Source organism: Pelophylax lessonae (assembly GCF_965119305.1).
Source record: "Pelophylax lessonae genome assembly, chromosome: 2".
Classification (NCBI taxonomy): Eukaryota; Metazoa; Chordata; class Amphibia; order Anura; family Ranidae; genus Pelophylax; species Pelophylax lessonae.
In genome coordinates, this window is record NC_138769.1 from 545,620,889 (window position 1) to 545,637,454 (window position 16,566).

Here is a 16,566-nt window from a genome sequence, read left to right on the forward strand (position 1 = left end):
GTGTCATGTTGATGTACATGAAAACTGACTGAATCGCGAATGAAAATTGATTTGAAACTGATGTCTCTGCAAGTGAAATCTGTGCGGTTTTCCCATCAGTTTTCATGCAGGTCAGGAGTGAAGAACGAGCCCTCAAATGTTAAACATTGTAATAAATAATATGTTCAGTACCAGTTTTGTGTTGAAAATTGTGTTGATTTTTCAAAACTTTAAATGTACAGAATATTGGCACCTAATATTGGCTATAGGCCTGAAGGGTGACCAGTAAATCGGTATCGGCCCTGAAAAAAATGATTTTGGTCAATCCCTTGTAGTGAAGCTGACGCTTTCTGGGATATGTAACGTCGGGTTCCCATGATGCTGGGACCTCCTTTTGTTGGAAGGGTCCTTCCAACATCAAACAGTCAGTGTTGCTGGAAAAACAGTGATCATTGCTAGCATCTATGGCCGGCTTTAGCGACTGCACTTGGTAGCTGACATTAGAGTGCCAGATTCCCTTGCAGGTGTGTCTTGCACTTATCTCCTCACTTTGATCTGTGCTGCCTACTGCAAGGATGGGTGCCACTTGGCGTTGTCTATCAGATGATAAACTAAAAATTGCTCAGCAATTGTGGGATTGCATATAGAATCACATATTTGAGATTTGCATTGCGGTCTGCTGCCCATAGAGTTGAATGAAGTAGACAGATCCTTACATTTTTTTAATTTAAACTGAGATAACGAAACATTGTTTTCCTTATATTGAGATAATGAAAATGAAATGAACACTGATTTCAATTGCATGCTTCAGGCCGTTAATTAGTCACACCATGGTAAAAATTGTATTACATGTAATTATTTGTGTTTCTGCAGACGCTGATTGAACAGATGGAGCAGCGATCTGAGACGATACCAGAGTGAGTATTTTGGTTAAAAAAAAGTGTTACCCAAACACTATGCTCTAGCTGTAACAAAAGTATGAACTGTACAGTATGCGCTACATTGCTGTTAGAATGTTGTGATCTTTATATCCTCATATTATCTTTATTATCTTAGTTCTATCAAAATGTATTAGTCATCACTTCTTGAAGTTTGATCTTTAGCTTAGATGTTCCCTGTATAACAGATTTCTCCTCTTATTTATCTTACCCAAACTTTGGGATTGTCTTTTACTTTCCTTTTAAATGATAACAGTAAACAGGACAAATAGAGTGAATCTCATTAACAGGGGCACAGACGGCAATAAAAACTGTCAGGGGTTCTAATGCCTCTCCCCCTCTATCCAAAATTAAAAAAAGTTTTAGTTATAGTATATGCTTTAGGACTTTTTAAATCTATTATTCTGAAATATTTGCTACAGGACAGTAGTAAAAACAATAGATAATAAATCCTATCCTGGTTGGATACCTGACATTGCATTTGGGGAATAGCGCACCTATTGTGGAGTGAGATTTAAAGTGATTCTAAGGTCAAAATATTGAACAGAAAATGCATTAAGGTAAATAAATATCCCACTATTTATTTGTTCTTTCACTCCCCCCCCCCCTCCTTCTTCCAAACAGGTACCTGAGCCCTCTCTTGATACAGCACTGTTCCATCTGCAGCATCACTTTGTTCTTTCATTCCTTCTCACAGGACACACAGGCAGCAGCTACTCTTAGCTCAGTCATGCGAGGAGGGAGCAGGGAGGTGGCTGATCCATGCTGTATGTGTGTGTCTATGGACGCAGACAGTCTGGCCCAGGGGCACGCCCCTCAAAGGTTTCCTCTCAGCACATGGCTTGCTGAGTGGGTTATTGAGAGAAGAGACGGACAGAGTGGACAGCTCCAGTGGGAGGTCCTAGGTTAAGTAAAGCTACCCTAATTCCGATTGAGGAGTCCTGGTCTTTAAGGAGCCGTCTGATGGGAGGTCGGAGGCTCTGGCCCGCCACATGTTCACTGTGGCTGGTTTGGCACTTAGGCCGATATTTACTATTGCCCTGGTGTCACAAACTCTGACTAAACTTTTACGTTGTGACCTAGAGGGGGGGGGGGACAGCGTCCCCATGCCTTTGCGGAGCTGGCAGATCAGTTGGTCCAGGGGCTACAGAGTTTCTGTGAGGCCTCTTTGGATGCGGCTCCTTTGATTTCTAGACTGTCTGTCTCAGCAATGGTCCTTCGGCGTATTATCTGGCTGAAATGCTGGTCTGCGGACTAGACTTCTAAGAAGGCCTTATTTGAGCTCCCATTTGTGGGGGATCGCCTGTTTGGAGCATCCTTGGATGACATTATTTAGGGCCTCGGGGGGGGGGGGGGGGAGGGAGTACTCTTCTTCCGCAGGCTTCCAAGGGCAAAGAGCCCCGTCATAGACTCTTTGGGTCTCTTTGGGGCAGTGCAAGACTTGTTACTTCAAGGGGTGATTGTCCCGGCTCTGACATCCAAACGTTTTCAGGGGTTTTACTCAAACCTGTTTACAGTTCCCAGGAAGGAAGGCAAGGTATGTCCAATTCTGGACCTTAAGGCGCTAAACTCCTTTGTGCGGGTACAGAAGTTCCAAATGGAGTTCATTTGCACGGTAGTGGCGTCCCTACATCAGGTAGATTTTCTCGCTTCTATCGAAATCAAAGATGCCTACCTTCATATTCCAATATGTGCCGGTCACTATCAGTTCCTCCACTTTGCCGTGGGTGAGGAGCATTATCAGTTTGTGGCGTTACCCTTTGGTCTCGCCTCAGCTCCTCGGGCCTTCACAAAAGTTTTGGCCCCGGTACTAGCATTGTTGTGTCAGCGTGCGCAGTCTCCGACTGCTCTGATGGACAATTTGGAGTTTAATCTATGAACTTTGCGAGAGTTTGGTTGCAGTCTGAACCTTCAGAAGTCTGCTCTGGTTCTGACTGGATTATCCTGGTCTGACTCTGGACTTGGCGTCAGTCAGAGTGTTTCTTCCTCTGGAAAAACTCCAGAAATTGCATGAGGCAATTCAGCTTCTGTTTTCCAGCAGATGGTCATCCCTCCGGACTTGCATGCAGGTGCTGGGCCTGATGGTGTCTACCTTCGAGGTGGTTCCTTTTGCGCAGTTCCACACGAGATCTCTGCAAAAAGAGATCCTGGTGAAATGGGACAAGAATCTTCAGTTTCTAGACAATCTGATACTGTTGAGCCGGGGGACGAGAAGGTTCCGCATCTGGTGGCTTTGTTCTCCGGCACTTCAACAGTGAAAATCCTTTCTTCCCCTGTACTGGACGGTCATCACCACAGATGCCAGCCTGTCCAGGTGGGGAGGCGTCCTCGGCACATATTGTGCTCAGGGGGTCTGTACTGGAACTCTGAGTGATCAGACTTTGTCTGGATCATTGGACAATTCATCTTCGGGGGTGTCCGATACGCACTGGTGGCTCGAAAGTAGGCGGTATTCTAAGGTGGGCAGAACAATTCCTTTCAGCCCTCTCTGCTTTACACATTCCAGGGGTGGAAAATTGGCAAGCGGATTACCTCTGTTGACAGGCGTTGGACCAGGGGGAATGGTCGTTTCATATGGAGGTGTTTCATCAGTTGTATCTCTGGTGGGGTACTTCTAGTTGGACCTGTTGACCTCTTGTCTCAACAGGAAGGTACACGGTCTCGGGATCCTCTAGCCTTATTTATTGGCTCCTTGAAGTCAGTATCGTCAGATTTACAACTCCACCCCCCCCCCTCAAACTTCTGCCAAAACTCCTGTGCAGGATCGAGGCAGAAGGGATTGCGGTCATTCTAGTGGCTCCAGATTGGCCTCGCCGGTCTTGGTACGCATATCTGATACGGCGGGTCGCCGATGCTCCTTGGGGACTTTTTCTTACGGAAGATCTGCTGTCCCAAGGGCCAATTTTCCATCCTGCTTTACAGTTGCTGGCCTTAACGGCTTGGCTGTTGCAAGTCAGGTGCTGAAAGATAGAGGTTTGTCTGAATCGGTGATTCCTACGCTGTTAAAGGCTAGAAAATCTACCTCTAGGAAGATCTACCATCTCTTGGGGTTCATCCTTGCTCTTTTTTGATGGCTCGGATATTGGCTTTCCTCCAACTGGGGGTTGAGCAGTGCCTGGCCTTGAGTACCATCAAGGGCCAGGTTTCGGCCTTAGCGGCTTTCTTTCAACATTCATTGGCCACACATTCCTTGGTGCGTACTTTTATCCAGGGAGTGTGACACTTGGCTCCTCCAGTAGTGCGATCTCCATTGCCGCTGTGGTACCTTAATTTGGTGCTGTTGGTTATGCAGAAACCTTTTTTTGAAGGTCTTCGGGAGGTTCCCCTGCTTACGTTGTCCCAGAACAGGTGGCCTGTTTGGTGGCTATTACTTCTGCACGCAGGGTGTTGAAGCTGGTGGCGTTGTCTTGTTGTTCACCTTACCTGGTGGTTCACAGAGTGCAGGCAGGTTCGTGTTGTGATGGTGGACGGAAGGAGCCCTCTACTTTGGTGGCAAGGTGGGGAATATCTGTGATGCTCTCAATACAATTGAATATATGAATATACCTTTTATGAATTACCTGCCTCATGCATACAGCTGTCTATATTGAGACTCCATCAATATTGATGTAGAATGCTGTGAGGGACTTGTCCTCTATATGTATATGGTGGTTACATGGTGATATTTAAAACATATTGAACAGGAACGCCTTCCTAATTTGCATGATCGCAGCTGTTCCATCACCCACCTCTCCTGCATGTCATTCTTGGTGACTTGCTCCTCGGCGCATGTGTTCATCTAGGTCTCTGTCGCAGTGGGAAATATCGGTCTACCTTGGTCTCTCTGGCCCTGAGGAAGCCTTGCTGCAAAAGGCGTCAGCTTGCTGAGGACCCTAGACAGTGTTACATAGAGACCGTAACATCTTTTTGATACATTATATCAGCATTCCCTATAGGAATATATTTCTACACATGCGTTTTTTTTCTTTCTTTTATATCTTCCACTTTATATACGTCTATGTGATATATTTTTTATACATATATGTACAATAAAGACAAAAATTTTATTATAATGGTGTGTAATATTTGTGATGTTCCAACCAATGGTGTATTGACTTCCTCTCCTTAGGAGTAGCTAGGCAAAAGACTTGTTAAAACAAAAGCATTTACATAGACACACCCATGGGGGCTGTCCCACTGGTCCAATACCCCCCCTGCAATAGCCATCCCAACTCAGTTTGTCTTCTGCCTAGTTCAGGAGTAGTCAGGCTTCCCTGTGCTGGGGCTACAGTCTCAGCCTTCTTCTTCTATTTTATGATTTTATTTTCTGAAAAATTTAATTTTTTCTTTGCATTACTAGCTGTTTATTTTGTCAGCTTTTAGTTAGTCGGATCTTTGGATGAAGATGGAGTTTGCGGAGCTGGGAATCGGACTGGTCATCCTGGCTATCCAGGACAGAGGATCAGATGGAATCCCAGCCCGCCATCGAGCGTTTCGCAGGCTATGTGTTCGCCCTGGCCTCACAAACGACCCATCCCTGTCCTCAGGGATGCAGCCCTGTGAGGTGGCTACCTCACTGGACACATGCACGGTTCGTCTGTGCACTCCTGGTGTCCTGCGTTTTTGGCTGGCGGCACTCCCCTGCCATCTGAGGGCGGGCGGTTTTCCGTTTGATATGAGGCACCCCACGCCATCGGGTACAGGTAAGTACACTCTGTGTGGGGCCTCTGTCTGGGGTCAGCAGTCCGGTGTGTCTGTGATGTCCCCATATGTCTGTGCGTTTTAGGCTCCCTGATCCCAGTCCCTGCGGGGGTTTTTTCTCTCACAGCCAGCGCTGTGTGGGGTTTGGGGGATCCCTCTCCTGTGTCACTAAGGGTGCTTGGAGGTACAGACATGTGCGGCGACCGCTGCGGGGTTAAAAACCGCCGGTCCGCCATTTTAGGTGTGGGCAGCATGTCTGGCTTCACTGTGGGTGCTCGTACAGCTTTGTATGTAGTGTATTTTGGCGCCTTGCAACGCCATCTTGTGTGTGGCAACGATCGTTCCGAGCACATGTCGGCGGCCATTTTGCCGAAGCCTCCCATTGCTTTGCATAGGCATCCATGTTTCCTTAGCCTGCAGCCTCAGTTCAGTCTCTGCGGTGACATCACTTCCTTCCTTTACTCAGGAGCGACCGAAGGAGCTGGTAACACACTTGTGGGGCTCTGTCCTGCTGTCCTTTCTTTTCCTCCATTGTGCAATCTTCCTGGCTTCAGCTTGTCCCTGCGGGGGGTCTGTGTTCCACAGTCATTGTAGCGGTGTGCTGCGGGGTCAGCGGCGCACTTAAAGGGCCAGTACCTAAAAAAACAAAAAAAAAAAAAACACTTTTTTTTCAATGAAATCCCAGGACAGCAAATTCCCTCCAGCCTTGGTGGGAGATTCAAGTTCTTCTGAATCCTCTACTCTGACTAATTTGGCTGCTGTTGTGGCGACCTTGGTGTCCAAAATGGATGTGCTGATGTCTGAACGTGCTGCTAGAAAAAGGCCTAGTATCTCTTTTTCTTCTGATTCTGAATGTGACATGGTTGCTGTAGGTAGCGTACCCCTTTCAGGGTCTCGCTCTTCTCAGGACCCGCAAGAGTCTGAGGGGGAGGCGGAGTTTGCAGGGGTGGATGATTACCCCCCCCCCCCCCCCGGGACGCCAGAGGAACGCGCAGCTATGGACGCGCCATTTTCTGCCATTAAAGAAACACTACATTTAGAGGATGAGCCCAATCCTCCAGGCATTGTGTCCTCTTTTGGTACACATGGAGCCCGCAAGACGGCACAGGTTTTTCCCTGCCCCGCTGAGTTTCATAACACTGTGAATGAGCAATGGCGCAATTTGAAACACACCTTCACGGTGCCTAAAAGGTTTCAACTTCTCTATCCTTTTGCGTCTACTACGGTTGCACGCTGGTGTGTGGCTCCTCAAGTGGCTCACACTGTAGCCAGATTGAACAAGGCTACTCTGGTTCCTACCGAAGATTCTCCGGTATTTATAGGAGGCTGGAAATACTTGCCCGCCACACCTATGTGGTGGTGGGTTCCATGCTCAAGCCTATTTTCCCCTCTGTCATTGCGGCTCAGGCTGTGGCGGACTGGACCAAGGTGCTCAGATGCACACTCGTGGCTGATTCTGCCCCCCCCACTACCGTGGATGGATATGGTGGACCAGATTCATCAAGGGGTCATGTATTTGTGCGATGTGGCCTTAAATGAGGCCCCTTTGGCAACGCGCCTGTCCAGTGTCGCGGTGCTTAACCGTCGGCTGATATGGTTGAAGAGCTGGTGGGCTGACCAGAAATCTAGAAAGGCGGTGGCTGATTTTCCCTATGCGGGGTCTCACCTGTTTGAAGAATCCCTGGATGAATTGGTTAAGGGAGTCACTGGGGGCAAGAGCACTTAGAGCGGGGTCCCGCCTCTAAACCTAATCAGGGGTCCTTTCGTGCCTTCAAGACACAGTACAAGGGGAAACCCTTCAAGGGCCAGAGTGGCCAGAGAAAGCCCTGGGCCGGCAAACAAAATCCGGCCACGCTGGTGCGGCGGCTCAGTCTGCCTCTGCCTGAAGGGGCGCCCTCACCCATTTCGGTGGTGGGGGGATGTTTGCTCGGTTTCCTCCAACCTTGGCTGGTGGGTGGGTTCAGGAAATCATTCGATCAGGGTACAAGATCGAATTTCTTTCACGGCCGGCAGACAGATACTTTCCCTCAAATCTTCATTTGACCCCAGGGCAGGTACAAGACCTGCATCAAGCGGTACAGGATCTCCTCGCTCAGGGGGTAATCGTCCCGGTGTCTCATCGGGACAGGTTTCGGGGGTTTTACTCTAATCTGTTCACTGTGCCCAGAAAGGAGGGCAAGGTGCGTCCGATTCTGGACTTGAAAGCTCTGAACCGCTTAGTGCGCGTTCGAAAGTTCCGCATGGAATCGCTCCGCTCGGTGGAGGCCTCTCTGAGTCCGGGAGAATTCCTGGCCTCTATCGATCTAAAGGATGCGTATCTACACATCCCCATTTTCGAGGGTCATCAGAGGTACCTCCGCTTCGCGATCGCGGAGGAACATTATCAGTTTGTGTCTTTACCTTTTGGTCTCGCTTCGGCACCAAGGGTCTTTACCAAAGTGTTGGCGCCTGTTCTGGGCCTGTTACGGACACAGGGCATTGCGGTCTTTGGATATCTGGACGATCTCCTGTTAAGATCGAGTGCCAGCCAGAGCCTGTTCCGCGATCTGTCCACTACGGTCCAGACGCTCCAGGAGTTTGGTTGGACCATCAACGTTCAGAAGTCGACTTGTCTCCTTGGGTTCGTCCCCCATATTTGGGAATGGTTCTAGACTCTGCTCAAGCGAAGGTGTTCTTACTGGAGGACAAGCTCCGGACCCTGCAGTCCGAGGTCAGGTCCCTCAGGGACAACTAATCCTTGTCGCTCAGGACCTGTATGCGGTTCCTGGGGTTGATGGTATCGGCCTTCGAGGCGATACCGTTTGCACAGTTTCACACGCGATCGCTCCAATTGGAGATCCTGGCCAGGTGGGACAGACTACCTCAGTCCTTGGACCTGAGAGTGTCTCTGAGTCGCCAAACCAGAATGGATCTCTTGTGGTGGCTCCAGTCCCCGGCTGTTTCAGAAGGGAAATCCGTCCGGCCGTTACTATGGACGGTGCTTACCACGGATGCCAGCCTGTCAGGCTGGGGTGGCGTCCTTGGCAACCTATCTGCCCAGGGCACTTGGTCGGAGGAGGAATCCTCCCTTCCGATAAACATATATTGGAATTGAGAGCGATCAGGCTGTGCCTGCTCCACAGGGCCGTCTTGTACGGGTGCAGACAGACAATGCCACTGCAGTGGCGTACATCAACCACCAAGGGGGCACCAGGAGTGCCCGGGCGGCCCAGGAAGTGACCAGTATTCTGTCTTGGGCCGAGACTCATGTCCTGGCGATATCGGCAGTGCACATTCCGGGTGTGGAGAATTGGCAGGCAGATTATCTGAGCCGCCAGACCCTGGACCAGGGGGAATGGTCCCTGCACCCGGAGGTATTTCAATTGCTGTGCGCGAAGTGGGGATCCCCGGATGTGGATCTGTTCGCGTCTCGGCTAAACCACAAGGTGGAAAGGTTCGTGGCAAGAACGCACGATCCTCTGGCAGATGCCTCGGATGTGCTGGTGGTGCCTTGGCATCAGTATCGTCTGATCTATGCCTTTCCTCCGATTCAGTTGTTGTCCAGGTTCCTTCGCAGGTTGGCCTCGGAAGACAAACACTGGTGATTCTGGTGGCACCGGACTGGCCACACCGGTCCTGGTACGCGGACATCATTCACCTGGCCGTCGAGCCTCCATGGCGGCTGCCAATGCGGGAAGATCTGCTGTCTCAGGGACCGATCTTCCATCCTGCTTTACAGTCGCTGGCTTTAATGGCATGGGTTTTGAAAGCCAGGTCCTGAGAGACAGGGGTCTCTCCTCAGAGGATATTCCCACTTTACTCAAGGCTAGAAAAGCCTCGTCTGGTAAGATTTATTACCGTACCTGGAAAGCTTATTTTGCCTGGTGTGAGTCCAGGGGTTTCTCTCCTCGTTCCTACTCGGTGGCGAGAGTGTTGGCTTTCCTCCAGTCTGGTGTGAACCAGCGCCTTGCGTTTGCCACGATTAAGGGCCAGGTATCTGCACTGGCTGTTCTTTTCCAGCGCCCTGTGGTGTCTAATTCTTTGATTCGCACCTTTATTCAAGGTGTGCGTCACTTGGCCCTTCCTAGAAGGGAGCCCCTACCTCCATGGGACTTGAACTTGGTTCTGTCTGTGTTACAACGTTCCCCGTTTGAAAACATCAGGGAAATTTCATTACCTCTGCTGTCTAAAAAGTTTGCTTTTCTGGTAGCGATCACTTCTGCTCGCAGAGTGTCGGAGTTGGCGGCTTTGTCTTGCCGCTCCCCTTACCTGGTGGTTCATAGGGATAAGGTGGTCTTGCGACCTAACCCGTCCTTTCTTCCAAAGGTGGTCTTGGATTTTCACCTTAATGAGGACATTGTCTTGCCTGTGTGAATCCTAAGGAGATTGCCTTGCATTCTTTGGATTTTGTCAGGGTGATATGGGTTTACCTGTCGTCGACTGAATCCTTTCGAAAATCGAAATTCTCTTTTTGTCCTTCCTGAGGGACCTCGGAAGGGTATGGCTGCGTCTGCGACCATTGCAAAATGTATCAGACAGACAATTGTTCAGGCCTATTTGTTGAGGGAACGGGTACCACCCTTCCCTGTCAATCAGGCCTCGGTGGCCCAGGTGTGCAAGGCTGCGACTTGGTGGTCGGTGCACACCTTCTCCAAATTCTACAAAATTGATGTTCTGGCATCAGCTGATGCCTCCTTTTGGCCGCAAAGTTCTCTGTGCGGCAGTACAGTAGGGGACCCAGGTTTTACTGCGGGTCCCTGGCTGTTCGGGTTGTTTACCCTTCTTGGTTATTTGCCTTCCTGGGTTGTCGCTCCTGTTGAGCCTTTTTGTTACCCAGAAGGTTCCCTTGCTGTTCATGTAAGGTTCCTTTCTCTGATATGGGTACTGCGTTGCCTTTTCTGATGGTTGCGTTTCCCACCCCTCATGTCTACACTGCTTTGGGACATCCCCATTGGTGAAGACTGTATGAGTGGGCGGCGACTGTCGGAGGACATAAGAGAAAACGGAATTTTTGTAAAATCTTACCGTAAAATTCCTTTCTCGGAGTCCTCCGACAGTCGCCGTCCCCGCCCCTCTTTTGGGGTTCTTATACTCTTAACTGCTTGCTACCAAACTGAGTTGGGATGGCTATTGCAGGGGGGGTATTGGACCAGTGGGACAGCCCCCATGGGTGTGTCTATGTAAATGCTTTTGTTTTAACAAGTCTTTTGCCTAGCTACTCCTAAGGAGAGGAAGTCAATACCCCATTGGTGAAGACTATGAGTGGGTGGCGACTGTCGGAGGACTCGGAGAAAATAATTTTACGGCAAGATTTTACAAAAATTTCGTTTTTCCGACATCCCACCTTTTTGTTTTTTGGGCTAGTTTAGTTCCCAAACATATGCTGCCATGGAAGTCTGTCAGGAAAACAGGAAATTTACTATCGAATACTTACAGTAATTTTCCTTTCCAGATGGACTCCATGGCAGCAGGAGTTTCCTCCCAGAGTCATAAGTAGGCTAGTTACGGAACGCAGACTCTGACTCAGCTTGAAAATTTATGGGAGTGGGGTCCTATGGGGTAGGAGCGGTGGCGGGGCTACCCAAACGTATGCTGCCATGGAGTCCATCAAGGAAAGGAAAATCACGTTAAGTATTTGATAGTAAATCTTCAGTTTTCTCCCATTGTGTGCCTCCTAGGTATGCATTTCCATTGTTAATTGAGTTAATTAAGTCACCTATTTTTTCTGCTGGTTTGCTAATCCTTCTAGAGATGATTAGCTTTGTGTGAACTTTTCATTGTTACCTAAACATTGTGTGATGTCTACCCCCATGTGTGATATTTTGTTTTTACAGTTCAGGTGGTGACTGCCCCTATTTTTGAAATGTCAAAAAACCGGTCTATGTTCAATAATTATTTAACTATTAGGATTATTTAATTATTGAATTTATTTAATTATTCAATTATTGAAAATTTAGGTCCTGTTTTACTCCACTCTGGTTCTGTCTGATGCATGGGGTAAAATTACTATGCTCTGGTTCCAGAGTGGAGGAAGCTGTACCTTGGCGGAGGCACCCAGGTAGGGTGCCAGGCAGTTCCTCACAGTTTGAAATATTAAGAAATCCAGTAGCCTGCATAGCAGTCACTTTTGTGTGAAGTACCTCCATTTCTGTACTGATGAGGAAAACTTTTCATACCTAGTCGCCAATGTTCAAAGAAACCTGCAGTGAGGGAAATAGACGCTGACATGGCTGAGCTAAGCTTAACTAGTTTCCAAGCTATCTCTGACTTCAAAACTTTAAGCTTGTAGATTTTAAGTCAGAGTAACATTTCACCCCCTGATCTGTGTGTTCCAGGTAAGTGCCCTAAGGTACTAGAGGTTCTGGACCAACAGAAAACTAGGCAACTAGTATTTTCAGGAAGGAGAGGTGTATTGTAATGCAGTTTTATCGCTAGACTGACTACACCAGTATGTATTTTGTATTAAACAATTCACACATGTTTAGGTCTCTTGATCTAGTGCTAATGACAATAAAATATCCACACACGGTTTAACTTTAAAACCGTGACTTATCTAACATCTTTTCCCATCACCCTAGACAGAAACAGCCCCTCTACAAGGGAGTACTTTTATTTTTCCTAGAGTTGGGCTTTAAACCGTGTTGGTTTGATTAACATTAACATTTTAGAACTTCAAGAGGTCAGCAGTGGCAGCGTTCATATTTTCTCAGTGCAAGTTACCTTTCATGTTATCTATATAATTTTGCATATTTTATTTGGTTTATATAGTTTGCTTTGTTATAGATATATTGTTTTTAAACTACACAAAGATATCACATTGTAAATGTGTTTCAGTGATTCCTTCTAGCCTTTCTTTGCTTAACAGCCTCTTTTTTTTTTTTTTATCCTTTTTAATATGTGATAGATACCAGCTGCTTCTTGCTGAAATACATCAGTGCTACTTAGATCAGCGAGAGAACTTGCTTAGTCCAAGCATCACCAGCACAATCACAGATCTCACCAGCCAGAACAACAGGGATCACTGTGCTTTGGTAAGCGTATAATATGATTGACTGCTTTCTGACTCTTGCTGGTGTACAGCTAGCCTTTTTCAACCATCTGATCAGCTAACATTACTTTTTGGGAATTACCTACTGCCTGTGCATGGTTTTGTTAGTTTATGTTCCATCTAACATGTAATATAGAATTATTATGGTATAGATCTCCATAACAGCTGCATTCTATATATTTTAGGTGCGGAGTGGCTGTGCATTCATGGTCCATGTATGTCAGGATGAACACCAACTTTACAATGAGTTTTTCACCAAACCAACACCAAAATTGGAGTATGTGGTAAATTTGTATATATTATATAAGACACTGTTGGATATAAATATTCACTTGTAGCATATGTTGTTTTTGTTCCATCATACAATGAGTTATCTCATAAGTCCTCCAGTGAACCTGCAATTGTATAGGCTTGGTGAAAGCACAGCTTGACTTAGCTGTGACTGCTTTCCTAAGACCAGCAATGACGAGAAATGCAGAGGCTGACATGCGACCCTCCCCATATTCCTCTTTACATTGCTTGTCTCAGGAAAGTTCTTGCAGCTATGAATCGGCTATCTCCTTCATAGCTGTTGTTGGATCGGTCGTGGTAGGAGGGGAGAGGCAGGTCAGACCTCATAACTAGAGGTTAGAAAGCATTTAGAAACATGAGACATCATACTACATTATGATAGGCCTTCTTTAACCACTTGAACACCAGACACTTTCACCCAATTTTCAGATCTCAGCGCTGTCACACTTTAAATGCCAATCATACAACACTGTACCCAAATTAAAAAAAAAAAAAACATAATTAAGACAGCTCTTTCTTTTGGTGGTGGTTATTCACCACTGAGTTTTTTATTTTTTTGCTATATAAATGAAAAAATACAGAAAATTTTGAAAAAAGAAACACGTTTTTCTTAGGTTCTGTTATAAAATAAATAAATAGTCTTCATAAATTTAGGCCAAAATGTATTCTGCTACATTACTTTGGGGAAAATAACCCAAATCAGTATATAATATTTACTCTGTGTGAAAGTTAGTCTACATTCCATGGTATACAGTGTATATTTAATGTACTGACGGCCTATCTCATTTATTTAGGCCCTAAAATGCCAGGACAGTGCAAATACCTACAAAATAACTCATTTTTAGAACATAGACACCCCAAGGTAAATAAAAAGAGGCATGGTAGGTTTTTGAAGTTTTAATTTTTTGCAGTTTTTTTGGAAACCTAATAAATTAAATTTTTTTTTTCTCACATACTGTTACCAGAGCAGTACAGTGTCACCATATGTCTGGTGTGGCGGTGATCAGGGACACAGACTAGTAAAAGTATAATATATATATTATTTTTTATACAATTTTTTTTTCACATGCGGTCATCAGAGCAGTACAGTTTCACCATAGTGACCCTATATAGCTCTGGGGAGGTGATTTGAAATTTTTTTTTTTATTTATTTTTTTTACACCGATTACTTATTACAATGATGAGCACTGTATAAGCAATCTTTTTTGCACTGTGAAACTGTAAATTGCATCCATTCATTTGCCATTGTGTACAACTGTGATAGCTGTGATTGGCCACAGCTATCTCATTGTACAGGTCTGCTGTGATTGGCCCTGTACCATGTGATAACTGTGACCAATCACAGCGATCATGACAATAGTACACAATGGCTCTGAATGAAAGCCTTTGTTTACAATTGACATGTAAGCACTCTGATTTGTCACACACAGTGTCCCAGTATAATGATCTGAGTTCCTGACACAGCAGGTCACAGATTACGCCACTGTGCAGCCCCTAGGGTGCGCATGAGGCGCACAAATGGGAGTACGTCGTACCCAGTATAGCAATGCCTGGCCATATTATTACAGTAGGCGGGGCAGGAGGTGGTTAAGGATTTCGTTGTCGGGCACTTTGAACTCCTGTTGAAAGACCATAAAACAGGAGTGTGGGATCCCTTTAAAAAACAAAGTAGCGTCTGATACAATAAAAGAAAAAAAAAAAAAAGCGCACTTACATTAAAGCAACTGTATGTCAGCAAAGGGTGTAGAGATCAAAAAGTAACACAAGCAAGGTTGTATGTAGCTGCAGCAGCCAAAGCCAGCAGGGGGATGTTATTGCATATCAAAGGTTTCTTCTTTGTCAAACTTGACCCCTCACTGTAACAGAGTATATAGGATTGGGATTGATGAGGTTTGTGGTCTGTATAAACCTGGCTTTGGAATCACCCAGCACTAACGCATCCCTTTTTAGATGAGCAACAAAAACGGGGCTTAAAAAAATGTTTTATATGCAATCTACTCGTAAATATGATCTCTAATCATAAAGGGAAGATAACATTGAGAGCAGACTTAATTAACCCTTGGTTGTCTGTATATTGTGTTCTTGTATTCGGAAAAACCCCCCTTCTTTTTTTTTTGTGGCACTATTTAACCCACATAAGGAGGGTTTCTTTTAAACACCATTGCGCTATCCATTGTATATTGTGTTTGGGATTCAAACAAAAAATCGACACCCTTGTTTTGTAAAGTGTATACTCAATAAATATTTAAAGATCTAATGGCTAAAAATTTAAATATACTCTTATTGAAAACATCCTTTGTTCTCGCTCTTTCTGTCTTACAACTGGCCATAGCGACTAGGGTTCTATGCCCTTATAGATATGACTTAATTTGTTTAGTTCTACACCAGACCTTTTGTAGCTCCACTTTCTCACAACGTGGAAAAAACAGATCCTTTCTCTGAATCTCTTGCTACTACAATCCAGCCAGGAAAAAATCTCCCTAGCATGGTGGATTTCCAACTTAGCTCATGAATCCGGGAAAACATTCCCTCCCTCTCCCTGGCAGGTGGTAACAATTGATGGCAGGGGTCTGATCTACAATTCCCTCGCTGACCAGGGAACCTGGTTCCCACAGGACTTGATGCTCCCCATAAATATTGTGGAACTGAGAGCCATAAGTCTTGACTTTCCATCACTGGACCCCTTTCCTAGGTGGTCCTCCAGCAAAGGATAGGGTCTGATAACACCGTAGCTGTAACCTATATAAATCATCAAGTGAGCTCTGAAGGAGGCAAGCCTGATTCTGTCTTTGGCAGAGAATCATGATGTATCACTTTTGGTCATCTACACACTGGATATGGAAAAAAGGTAGGAGGATTTCCTGAGTCGTCAACCCCTAGACTGAGGCATTGTTTCTTCATCATGAGATCTTCCTGATGCTCTGTCATAAATGGATAACACCAGATGTGGACACAATGGCCTCCATATTCAGGAAATAACACTACCTGGTTAGTGACCTAATCTACTGTTCCCTTGGCCTTTGCAGTTGATGCTCTTATGATTCCTTGGACCCTGTTCGGTCTGGTGTATGCATTCCCTATAGTAAAGCTTCTTCCCAGAATTCTCCTCAAGATAGAGGGGGGGAGTTGATTCTGGTGATCCTTATCAACCCAAACTGGCCCAGGAAAACCTTGGTACACAAACATCCTCAGACTCTTGGCAGATGAGCCTTGGTCTCTTCCAAACAGGCAAGACCTCCTGTCACAAGACCCTTTGTACTACCCTGCTTCTCAGTCGCTGTCTTTAATGATATGGCTGTTGAAACCCATGTCCTAATGGATAGTTGCATTACTGATTCTGTCATTCCCACCTTCCTCAAAGCAAGTACATCTGCTTATCCTGTAGTCTATCATCGCACTTTGAAGACCTATTTTTGCTTGTGCCAAAATCGGCACCTCGGCACTTAAGAGTAATCTATTCCCATCATCCTGGGCTTCCACCAGTCTGATCTAGACATGCATCTGGCTCTTAGTACTCTATAGGGACAGATTTCTGCGTTATCCATTCTGTTCCAAAGACATTTGGCTTTACACACTCTTGTATAGATCTTTTATATAGGGTGTTACTCATGGTAAACCCTCTGTTCCCTGTCAGGGCCCACTCCACCAGAT

The 16,566-nt window shown here is 46.0% G+C and overlaps 1 protein-coding gene across 2 annotated transcripts in view; it reads left to right on the forward strand.

Annotated features, from left to right (window-relative positions):
* Positions 1–16,566, forward strand: part of COG3 (component of oligomeric golgi complex 3) — a 184,460-nt gene that overhangs the window by 54,607 nt on the left and 113,287 nt on the right. For both annotated transcript variants that reach the window (XM_082246865.1, XM_082246866.1), the window contains exons 9-11: positions 853–896; positions 12,481–12,607; positions 12,810–12,901. In XM_082246865.1, the coding sequence (XP_082102991.1) occupies positions 853–896; positions 12,481–12,607; positions 12,810–12,901 (263 nt within the window). The remainder of the gene's footprint in view (positions 1–852; positions 897–12,480; positions 12,608–12,809; positions 12,902–16,566) is intronic.